The sequence below is a fragment of the Aulonocara sp. 'chitande type north' Nkhata Bay genome, linkage group LG20 (genome assembly GCF_057382095.1).
Source record: "Aulonocara sp. 'chitande type north' Nkhata Bay isolate Kocher_YH1m ecotype deep benthic linkage group LG20, A_spYH_male_GT1.1, whole genome shotgun sequence".
NCBI lineage: Eukaryota > Metazoa > Chordata > Actinopteri > Cichliformes > Cichlidae > Aulonocara > Aulonocara sp. 'chitande type north' Nkhata Bay.
The window spans coordinates 3821622-3834406 of record NC_141363.1 but is presented as its reverse complement, the minus strand read 5'-3'; the positions used below and the strand labels follow the sequence as shown (position 1 = coordinate 3834406).

General features: G+C 41.2%; 1 protein-coding gene across 2 annotated transcripts in view; it reads right to left on the bottom strand.

Moving 5' to 3' along the window:
* The window catches only part of cpne5a (copine Va), a 95415-nt gene that overhangs the window by 18780 nt on the left and 63850 nt on the right, over nt 1-12785 (bottom strand). For both annotated transcript variants that reach the window (XM_086277376.1, XM_086277377.1), the window contains 2 exons: nt 12108-12161; nt 11495-11556 (listed from right to left, as the gene is read on the bottom strand). In XM_086277376.1, coding sequence (XP_086133502.1) covers nt 11495-11556; nt 12108-12161 — 116 coding nt within the window. The remainder of the gene's footprint in view (nt 1-11494; nt 11557-12107; nt 12162-12785) is intronic.

Genomic DNA, 12785 nt, shown 5'->3' with positions numbered 1-12785 from the left:
TGCAGTCTAACTGTTATACTGACAGGGGTTTCTTTATTACTTTGTCCATTTATAGCAGTGCTAAGCTAGATTTTAAAAAGCACCTCAGACATTTGTAAATGAATGAGTCATTCTATAGATTACACTGAATTCGAGCGTAGTACTGTAACAGGATGTCACCACAACAACAAGCCAGTTTATAAAATTTCTTCCTCCTAGATCTTTAACTGAAAGTGGCATTAATGCAAAGTGGAAGCATTTAGGAACCACAGCAACTTAGCTACGAAGTTACAGAGCATGATCGCCACTGTCAATGTGCATAGTGTGTAAAAGTTGCCAACACTTTGCTGACTCAATAGCTGCAGAGTTCCAAACCTCCTGTGGCGTTAACATCAGCAGAAAAACTGTGCTGGGAGCTTTGTGGTATGGGTTTCCAAAGCCGAACAGCTCCAGAAGGTGTAATGTTAGGTAGTCCACTACTTCTCTATATGCTGCATATTTAGAAACTTAAAAAACTGCATGGGACATGATTGTAAAGTATTGGGGTTATCAAGCAATAGCTGTACACTGTGAGAACGACATTCAGCCAGACTTTCAAAAGAGCAACAAGCTAAAAACAAATTAAAAAGCTAAGTGGGCGAATGTAAAACTGGAAAACAGCAAAGGGGACATAGACCCCATGAATATCCATGAATATACAGCATGTGGCAGTAGAAGAGGCTATCAAAAAGAGTAGCAGCACTAACACTGCTGGAAACTCTCATTACTGTTTCTAGCTGTGCCGATTCCCTGGACAAAACGTATATCTTTGTCATACATAAATTTAAAGAATTCAAAGTGAACTGTTCTGCCTCTGGTGACGGTAAACTCAAACTTCTGTATGATCACAACAAATCACCAGACTGCACAGCCTAGCAGACCAGAAATATCTGTAAGGGTTTAGCATCAGTACATCTTGTTTAGTTATCATGTGAAAGTGCTTTGATGAAGTTTATAGTCCATGACCACATTTTGCCATGACAGACAAACACATGCAGATACACATAAAGGGAACAACACTGCATCACAAAAATAACCTTGCAGAAGACTGAGTGTCACAGCTGAGAAACACCCCTCTTTCAAAAGTCAGCAAATAGCAAAGGCCAGTAAAAGAAGCAGACGAAAAGAAATTGTATGTTTCTGTGCAGTGCGATTTTGCAGTCTGACCACAAAGCTAACCTAAATCCAATAAAAAAAACCCAGTATCAATTTCTCAGGATATTTTGGGATGAAACTATTAAACCTTAATAAGATCTCAACACAATAGAAGCTCCCCACCAGCCTTTATATGACCAATCTCACTAGAGATTTAATTTAAAAAGAAACATTTCAATATGTGATGAAAAGAATATAAATCTTTCATTAGCCTCTCAAAGCAGCATGTGGCTTTTGGACTTTAATTACCTCTATTTGACTATATCTCTGCCACAACTGGAGGTTAATGAAAATTAATGAAAAACCAATTCACTGTGAAACCAGTCAGAGTGCAATGGTGGGTCTTGAAAAGAAATTGCTTTTTCCCCCCTCTGCTTCACATATCATCCAAAATGCACCGTGCTAGTTATCACCTGTTAGAAACGGAACAGCAAAGCAAACACACATGAAAGGAGAGAAATCAATAGCAGCGATCTAAAATATCAAATCTGATATCAGATCTTTTGTATACAGCCTGCTGCTCAGGCTCCTACTCACATTTCTCATCATCTGTCTGAATGACGGTGTTGGCACGCGTTCAAGTAGAATCTTTTGCATCAGTTGAAGAAAACTAATCTCTTTCACTAGGCAAGTACAGATGCCAAATCAAAACTAAGTGATCCACGGGACAAACACAGAGTGTTCTGTGCCTGAATCCACGAACTGCATTTTTTTGTTCTTGCGAACGAGAATACATCAAAACAAAAATGAAGCCAAAACTAAATCTTGCAAGTTTTTTCTAGTGATTAGAAGAAACTTGCAAAATGCGCAGTAACTTTCCAATGTAATCTTATTCAACTTTTACATATTTGTATTTTTCCATAATATCACAAAACTGTGGTATTTGTTCACAGTAAAAATGTTTTTGTACTAAATGTATGTAGGAAAAATACCTTGTTTCTGACTTAGTTCTCACACAGCTAACCTCTTGTTTCTCTAAGCATCTTTATTTTTCACATGCTACATAATTAAATAAAACAGCATAAAAGTGCACATAATGTAGCTGTCAAACTGTACTTCTCATTTCAAATGCTCCCAAACCCCCATTAGCAGTTTTCCAGTGTTTCTCAACACCCATTTAAAGGTTGAGGCTAAATAGGTGAAGTTAATTTTCATAATATGGCTAATGCAAAACATTTTGAGACACACATTTGACAAAATTATATAACTAAATATCATCTAACTCAGTGATGACAAGTATTTGCAGTTGTCTTAAGTTGTTTCCAGTCCTCCAAATTGGCAGTCTCTTCATGTGTATCATTTTTCAACGATACAGTTAATCTTTCCCATCATGGATAGGCAACATGGTCGTTGTTTTTCTTTCAGCACTAGTAAGCCTATTCTGATTTATTTTCTTCATCAGTCTGTTATGCAATCTGCTTCAAATCGACAGTCTGTTCAAAGCACCAGTTTTTATGCACCTTTTCTTATTTGATAAATTTTTCACAATTATGGTAATTTGACAGTCGGGTGGAAAAGTAAATAGATCCTATGGAGATTTGTTTTATGATGGGATATTTTGACATGCAAACCTCTCTTATACTGTGTCTATACATAAAGGATATCCAGGACTGTTCCTGTTGTGTCTGAAAGCAGCACAGCATGGGCAGCAGCGTGTGTCGCATGATTGACAACAGGACCAGAGCGTTTTGCAGAAACCCCAAAGAGCAGACATCAAAGTCTGTGTCAACATTGGGAAATCTGCAATGGGAAACTTTAAATATATGGGAGAGCAGAAAAGAAATTAGCCAGGGAAGATGATTTTACAGAAAGACTGCTACTGGAGAACTTCCACGGGGACTTCCCTTGAAGACGTGTAAAAAAATTAAACCAACTGTATATGAAGATGAATGGTTAGCTATCAGGGAAATCGCTGGCATCTTTAAATTCTTATTTGTCACGTTTCAGACAAACTTCACCCCCAACCATAGCATGCAAGGCGCTTCTGAGAAGGAGCAGCACAGTATTAAAGTGTGAAAGGATCTCCATCAGCAGGCAAGAGATTACCCAACCTTCATGATTATCAGTGTGATAAGAATAGGATGCACTGCCACTGCCCAGAGAACAAACAGCAGCCTTCTGTCAGAAGCATGACCTAGAGCATGCTCATCATTTTCTCTCACTCAGGGGTGCTGTGCACTGAAAATCTGTCCCCAGGGTCAGACTGTCAACACCATGTTTTACTTCAGTGCTCACAACTTCTCACCAGATATTCTTCCTCTTCCCCAAAATGTAACTAAAGTGGAAGGATTAGGATTTTAACACACTGGAGGTGATCCAGTATCCATCAAAGATGCTGCCTGATGCACTGACAGGACTTCCAATGAGTGTTCCAAATATGGCAGCAGGAACAGTGTATCACTGCACGAGGAGACAGTTTTAAAGGGCAGAACAAGCCAAATTTAGATCAGGTGCAGTTTTTCATTGCATCTTGCACTGAACACAGCACAGCAAAGAAAAATACCTCCTCAATCATTCATTCAACAACAATATTAATAGATTTATTGTAATACTAGTCTCTGCCCTCAAAAGCTACGACTTCATCCTTTAACAGAAGTAACTTGCAGTTTAAGTTACTTCTGTTAAAGGAGATCTTCTGCAGTATCCATGCAAAAAATCTTCCACAGCAAGATGTTTATGGGATTTCTTGCAAAAACTCCCAGTTTCAATTATTTATTTCAGTGGGTTTCAAATATTGCCTTTCTACATCTTAACCAGGTCTTTCAGTGACACTCAGTTTTTACTTACAATGTCTTTAGGATTCAGCACACTTCACCTTTCAAACGTATGCCTTCACAGTAACTTGGAGCTTTCTTTGCTATAATGCTGAGCACATAGTTTAATCAAGCTGCAAGCTGCCCAGTCCCAAAGCAGCAATCCCAACTTATAACATTTTCATCACCATGCTCCACACTGGTTAAGAGATTCTGCTACTTGGTCTGTGCCAAACGTGTTTGCTGTCACTGTGACTGAACAGCTCAATCTTTGATTTGCCTGTCCAAAACAAATTATTCAAAGCAAGCTTGGGCTTTCCTTATGTGTCGCCAATTTTCTTTTTGAACAGCAAAGGCTTGTTCCTCACACTTTTCCCATATGTATCAAAATATCTCTGATTATAGTAGTAGTCTAAAAACTACCAGTTCTTGGAAACTGATCTTGTATCAAACTGTACTAAGGCTGTTTTATGGCCCAGTCACATAGGAAGTGACATGCACTGTGCTGTGCACTGAAACTCATTGTTTCTCTGTGACTTGCACAGAGCAATAATGGTTTCCCGCTGCTCTGAGCAAAGTGCAGCATAGGCATAAGGCCAGGGAGCATTCACATGCACCACAATGACATACATCTGTGCAACCTATAGAAATGCAGACAAGAAGCTGGCATATGTATTGTAGTAGGTGTGAAGGCCATGGGCAGCAGCAAAAAGTGACATACTATGAACTCAACACAAATTTTGAGTTATTGGATCAAACTAGTGGTTGGCGCAGAATTTGCTGCTTCCTATGTGAAAGGGCCTTAAAAATAGAATAGCGGCCTTCTTGCAACTAGGAAAAAAATGATGGTTAACCAGGGATTGCAATGACTTTTTTTTGCATTTGGTGACTGTTTGCAAGTAAGTACAGCAACCAACCAGTTGCCCAGAGGTTAAACATCCAATGTCATCATGCTCTGAGCAACGACTTTCAACTGCAAGGTGAGTGCACAGGTCGCCCATTTCCAATCGCGCTCTAACTGCAATCACTCTCAAAAATTTTGACAAAGGTTTGCAAATAATTGCCATCTGTGTCAATCAATCTGTGTCAGTCTGCAGCAGTGAGTGGAAATTGACACGAGCAGTGCACTCAGCCGGTTATGCAACTTGTTGTATTAAAGGTTTCCAGGTTGTATAGGTTGTATAGCAAGGTTCCCAGACACTAATGTGATTTTGCTTGGGTTACCACAACCTGATTTCATGTAATTGACAACTTTTTTTGCCATTTTATCGCTGTCTTGAGAGAAGCATCAGAATCGGTTTAAAGGTAGCAACTGCAGGCAAGTGGTTGCAGAACATTTCAAAAGCAACAAGATTGCAAGTTCACTGCACACAGTTGCAACAATTTTAGTCGTGCATCAGTCTCTAACCACCAAATGTATTTACCTTTCAATAGGTCTTAAAATCTGCACAATTCAGATGTAATACTAAAACAAAGTGCTTTATAATTTGTTGTTTATCAACTCTTTTTTTTTTGCTGATGATAAATTCAATAAGTGAAATAATTAATAAACTTAAAAACAAAAATTTGCAACACCATAAATGTTTTAGTGATGGAAACTGTTAAGGAATACACGAGTTCATTTCTGGATCCATGCCATCCTACGCATTAAAAAGTAGTTTGGGTACAACATTATTCATTAACATGCTAAGTAAGAATTAATGTTGTGTTACACGTGGGATATTGACTTAAATTTATCATTCTCAAATTATTTTTGACAGCTGAGTCTAATGACATCCAGAATACATCTACATACTTTACATCTGCTCTCTACCTCTCAGATGATTTGGCACATAAGCAACTTGCTGACAACTTGCAGAGCTTTATTCCAAACAGAAACAAAAAGGGGACAAAAGCCTTGACTTAACATTAGCTCTGACTTAGAGAAGAAGATATGAAACCGAAATACTGAAACTTTCTGCAGCCTGTATTTAAGTGTCGTATTTTAAGTAGTTTGTTCTAGACAAATCTTCCAGGAGAATTTAAATACACAAGCACCGCCATTGTTAACAGTATTTCTCAAAGAAATCACTGGGGAGACAACAGAAGGGACAGAGGCAAGTCTTTCATGATGATGTAAAAAACCTCAGGAGAAAAAATAAGTGCACAGATGCTGCAGAGATTTTCCTGCAGAGATCCCATATTTTTTTCAAAGCTGCCACATCTTTTTAAAGCAGAAGCCTTTGTCATCAGCCTTTTTCACAGGCACGATGGGCTTCTAACGTCTCTAAATGGGTTGTAACAAAAAGATGAAGTACCACTCCACATATTGCCTGGGTCACATTAATTAATGGGATCATCTCTTTAACTTCTGTCTGAAAGAGTTTTATGTGAAAATTACCACAGGATGACTCAAAAGCTGTTTCAAGCTTCAAAATAAAACTCAATGTTTTAAAAACGTAATGAAAGCAGCTTGTGTAAAAAGAGATTTAGGTGGATGCAATGCATAGTAGCACCAGTAAGATTTGCACAGATTTCAAATCATTCAATAAATCCTCTGTAACAGAAACAAACATGTTCGTGTTCTTGGGTCCAAACACCAGATTTCTTACACACAGCAAATCAGAGTAAGGTTCCAACTAAAATAAATGCACCAATGGGACTTAAAAGGTCTGTGGGTCATCTACTAGCATTGTGCTAATTTATAAACAAAGATGCAGCCAGTTCTTGCTAATGACAGGCATTCTACCAAGAGCAGCACAAATTAGCAGGTCACAAAACATCAGATCTGATGACAGAGCAAGCAATGTGCCAAGCAAAATAAGTCAGTGTACGCACAAGTGTTGTGGAAACATTGTGGCAGTTCAGATCAATTACCTGCAGCTGGGAAACGCAGAGTTTTGATATATGGGCAGGTTCTGTACGAAATTGCTGTAGAGTGTGGATAAATGTGTGTGGTGTCTGGATAATTCTGAGTGCAAGATTCAGAATGATCGGCTCCATCACCGAGCGGGGGTGGGGGGGTCGTGGTTTGGTCCCGCCTTCGCCATTGTGGTTGATGTGGAGGTTGGGACGGGCTTAGGGCGTCTGGAGAATCCCTAGGGACGTTATCCCTGGAGGGCTTAACCCAGGGGTTGTGGTCATAACCTGGTTAGTGGCTCTGGTTGCTCTTAGAGGGTGTTCTCCTTGTGGCTGCGTGCAGCAGGCCTGGGGGAGGGTCTGTGCTGGCGGACGTAGATTACTGGCCTGGTAGCCTGGCTGCCCCTGAGTGGATCCGGGGCAGGCGTGGGGGCTTGGGGTTTGGGAGTGCTTCGCCTCCGTGCTAGGGCTCTGGCTGGGCCTTGGGGGCTTCGGTCCTTGTTGGTGTGTCGCCAAGGTTGTGGGTGGGTGCATGGGGGCTCAGCCCTGGCGCAGGGGGCCTCTGGCGCATCGGCCTAACTAGGGGGCTCTTCAACTGACAGGGAGTTTGTTCCATCCTTGCAGGAGTCCACTCTGCAGGTGGGGGAGAGTCACAGGAGAGGTGGAGAATAAACTTAACCTGGGTGTCTACTGTCTTGTCCAGTCTGGGAGATGATTGAATGTTAGGGTGGGTACAGTTTCCTCTGCGGTGGGGTCGGGTGGGCTGCCCCGGGTCCTGTGGGGCTGGGCGGTCCTGCTGCCATAGGCCCCGGTCTGGATGGGCCTGGGCCCCCTTGCCTTGGTGGGTGCCGAAGGACGAGGGTGCCTACTGGGGTCAGCGGGGGAGCTGGCCCCAGGGAGGGGCATCTTGCTCCTCCCTTCTTTTCCTCCCCATCCCCGGCTGCCTCCCTCCAACACACCCACCCACACAAGTAGGGCCTTGGGGTGCGGGTGTGTCACCAGGGTGCAGGGGAGGCACCCCCCCCCCTCTGTCCCCTTCTGGCCACCCGTGCCTCAATTTTATTCCACAACTTAGACATCCACATTACTCACACTCGGTCTGTGTATTCAACCCCACCTCTGGCGCCGGTGCCCACCTCTCAATTTTAAATCCATGTAGACATTGAGGGTTCTCGGGAGGGGCCGTGCTAGCACCTGCTGCTCTCTGGCAGCAGCACCATGCTCTCCCGTGTTTTAAGTGCACCTTAGAACAACACGCAGCAACACTACATATGAGCAAGAGGAGGGAGGTTTGGAGCCTTCACACACCCCTGTTCTCTGCTGGCTATCGGGGCGGGGGAGGCTGGAAGGAGGTGTTGGCCGTTGGAGGCTGGAAGGAGGTGTTGGAGGTGTAACGTGGAAGCACAAAGGGAAATCACAAGGAACTACCTAAAAATAGACATTTTAAACCCTTATATGGAAGGTCTTTGGAGTGGTGTCTTTTTCTCTATATTTAGGAACCGTAGCAGTCTGACAGAAAGCGTCTCTTTAGTTTGAAAATGGCTTGGGGTTGATAAAGCAGTTTCTAGTATTCCTAACCACTCAAAGTGCTTTTTACACAAGCCACATTCTCCCATTTACAAGCACACACACTCTTAAAGCACTTTTATTCTACTGTATTCAAGTTAAGCACTTTATCTAGCACACACACACACACACACACACACACACACACTGATAGATGCATCAGAGCAATTAAGATTCAGCTTCTTGCTCAAGGGCATTTCCACATGCAGACCAGAGACACTGATGATCAAACTGCTGTCCATATTCACAAGTTCCTGTATATGAAGACAAAATCCAAGGAAAATGGTACACTAAATTCTTTACAGACCATTTTTTAATCTTACTTCAAGACATAAGCATGTTTACTACTAATTATTCAACGCACACTTATAAATAAATGCACACAATTTTAAACAGGTCAGTGCAGTCTCTCTCACAGCTTGGTTTGAGGCCCCTTTTTTTCTAAATGTCAGTTTAGAAAAAAGGCAGTAGGACAGTGCATGTTCCCCAAGTATCAGCTCTCATATGTAGGTTGCTGTGAACTTGGATAATTGCTTATCTGGTTTGGTGAATCCAAAATGATGATAGGTTGCCCCATCATAAAAATGAGAGAAAAAAAACCCCAGAAGAACTAAAATCTGAGAGCAAATACAGCACAACATAGTTTGATCTATCGTATCAGTACTTCTAACCTCATTGTTTTCCCATTTCCCCTCTTCCTCCATTTTTCTTCGGTTTCTCAAGGACAAATTAGATCAGAGTCGAACAAGTAGAAAAAGGTGAAAACACTGCTGTTTTGACAGTGAGTGAATGTGTGCTGTGTGTGAGGGTACAGTGTGTGTGTCCGTTTGTGGGAGCTGGAGAGAGACCAACGGGACAGATCTGGGACACTCAGCCACCAGCAGCAAAGCAGCAGAAAACTAAAACCAGGGCAGCCACTGATCCACTGAGAAACATTTCCATATGTGACAGGATGTTCGCCCTTAATTAAGCCCTCAGATCTTCTCCATATTCTATCATAATCATTCATATTCATTTACTCCGGAGTTGTGGCTGTGGACACAATCGTTTCCTTCGGGGCCACACTTTGAGCTGTTATGTGAAAAATCAGAAGCACCTCAGTAACCACACTCAATAACACTGAGGAAAACATGGATGAGTGCTTGTTATGCCATGGGCAGCAACAACAGGAAACAAAGTAAAAAGGGGGAGCCAGTGTAATGCATTTTAAAACTACTGTGTTAAATCTCACAGCCCTGACTCATTTCCGTGTATTAGTCACAGCGATGGCTGTCACTGTATAAAGTTTTAACACTCACTATTGACTGTTGTTCTACCAGATTTATGCATGGCGAAAATAAATTTGAATTTAAATTATTTTATGACCTCTTTTCTTTTATTCTTCCTCCATTTGACAGCAAATATCTGAGAGCAAACATCAGAAAAGTCCAAGCAAACCCAGGTGCTCTGCACACACTACATCACTCTAGACCACTATCCCACTGTCATACCCCTGATTCAGTGGTTACACAATACAAGCAAACAGAGGCTGAGGCTCAGCATATCACTATTTACAGTCAGCAGCACCACTATCTATGACCATGAACACAGAACAGCTGTTTTTCTTGAGCAGATGACTCACTCAAACAGCCAGAGTGCTGGGTCTCCTATAGTTATTGCACAGATGCTAAAGGGTAGCATTAAGCGTTCGTGCTGTGTTTGGCGGGCTGGAGGACATGTTGGTATGCTAACAGTGAGAAATGTGATGGATGGATGGGAAAGACTGGGATGGATGTTAAGTGTTCATATACTGGATTGAGTGGTAAATGATCATATGATAATAATGATTACGTGCTGTGTTATACTGACAATATAGCATCAGTGCTAGCATAAAAATAGCATAAAAATCCTGAAACTGAGCCTACAAATGTCAATACAAGCATCTGCAATATCGTATTGCTGTTTTATTCCCATGAAATGACACCCAAACACAACCATTAATGCATAGTTAAAGCGTGTTAGTGTGGTGAAATCTGTAATTCCATGGCTTTCTAGGTCAGTGGTTACCTGAATGATATTTAAACACTGCAGATTTCACCACCATGCAAGAACAGCTGTGCATGGATGTCACAGTGATATGATACTATGATTATGATTATTATTAGCGCAGTCAGCATTAATCTCATTAAAATGAGGTTAATACGGTGGCCCTGAGAGGCCAAACGGACTTCAACTTCAGAAAACACCTGCAAAAAGAAAAATGCTGCAAAAAGAAAAATGCTTCTTTTTGCAGCATTTTTCTTTTTGCAAGTGTTTTCTGAAGTTGCAGTTTGTTTGGCCTCTCAGGGCCACCGTAGGTTAATGCCATAACTGCATTAACGCGGCAAATCTCTGCCCGTTAACAAGCTAACCGTGCTAACGTGTTGATGCCGTGCAGCCCCACGCACGGGGCGATCACGGGTAACTCGCTAACAGAGATTTGCCACGTTAATGCAATTATGGCGTTAACCTGATTTTAATGAGATTTACGTTGACAGCGCTAATTATTATATTAACTGCTATATACCTTAGCTAATATTATTTTATCAGTGTGCTTAACACTTAAATGTGTAATAAACTGCAAAACAAGATTTGTTTTTAAACTTGAAATCTCCATCAAATTAAATTTTGGACACATAAAATATTCTGACAGGAATCATTAGAGTCTTATGTGCTAAAAGTTCAATTGCCTGTCTAGGAATAAAAAAATAATCCAAATGATGAATACATTTTCCAAAGCCCCTCTTCACAGCAGTCATTTTGACATGACAAAGTGGGACAGCACAGGTGTCTCTAATGATGTTAATGAAGGTTTTGTTCTATCTGCATGTAAGCCGTAATCAATGTAATTAGTCACACCTGTGTTTAAGAACTAAAAGGTCCAGTCGACAGATGAACTACTGGAAACAATATGTTACTTGTACATGTGTTAAACTCATACTAATAGGGAGTCTGCACAGCCATCATTGTGCACAATTAAATTCAAACAGTGAACTTCCAGTATGCAAATCAAATTTTTGAGTGCAGATTTGCAGTAAATGAAACTATGTGGTCATAGTTTCTGTGAGCCACTCGTAGAGGTGAAACACAAACAGCGTGAGTACATAAACAAAGTAATGTAACTTGCACACAAATGCATGACTCACCCTCCTCTGATGTAATCCAGGAAGGTGTGCTCTGACTCTACACTGAATGACAACAAGGATACCTGAGAGGGAAAAAAAGGCCCCAAAAGATTAACTCGTCCTTTTTAATTAAACAAAATTTGCCAATCTACACATTAACACTGACCTCTCAAAATGACCTATCCATGCAAAATTATTGCGTTGCTGAAGCAGCGCCTTAGAATTACAATCACTGAGCGTCAGTGTGCCTGTGGACTGATGGATGATCAGCTTGATGGATAGCTAGGCACAAATTTTAATTACAGAGTCACAGTATACGCTAAGAGCTGTAGCAAAGCCGCGGCTCATTTATGAACTTCTGTCACTATTCTTCAGGGAAAGGACACAGACACAAGTCTCTTTTATTTAGCTTTACAGACTTGAATAATCATCCCGTTTGAGGTCATGGGAATGTTTTCCCGTCTACTTAAATTCACTGTCTGGATCATAAGCTCAGGGAATGGGAATAGAAGAAAAACATTTAACAGAGTTCATGCAATCCACTTAGTGAAAACTTCCTGCTGAATACAAAAGAGAAGGCAGGCAGGGGTGTGCGTGCACAAGGAGATTTGCTCTTACAGTATCTCAGACTCACCGTCCCAGAGTTGATGTATCTCTTCTTCTTTATTTTCTTCTTGGCATTCACCACCTGGTATGAAGGCAGAATGGGAACGAAGGATAATGATAATGTAAACTTGCAGCACAATTCTTTTTATCCACCCTTGGGCAAGTAATAAAAACATCTTTGTCCTCCTACTCTATGTCTGTAAGGGTAATGGAGCATAGGGAGTGAATCCAATAACTGTAGCAGGTGAGAATGAGATACCATTGATCATGCCTTCCAGCTAAGTGCAGATAATTCAGAGGGATTTTTATAAGCATAAGCAGTCTACTGTAAATTTCACATGCATGCTGCCAGCTGTGGTGCTTATAACCACATACAGAGTGAGTGCAAGTGCACAGTTATGTGCAGTGGGGGTAGATGCATACAGCCAGGTCCAAGCTTTTGGATAGTGACACGGTTTTTGTGCTTTTGCTTCTATGTACCACCACAGTGGAAGAAAGGAAATGAAGCTCAAAATATTGCTTCAAATTCAAATTTTCTGCGCAGTCCCTCCATTCCCATGCCATCAAAAGTAATTGTACAATTAACTGGTAAATTAAACTGATAAAAGGTATGCAGTTGATTCCAAAATTTGCATTTGGTAATTAGCCTGAGAAAACAAAGGCGAGCCATCAGAGAGAGCAGAAAATATAGGAGTGGCCAAGACAA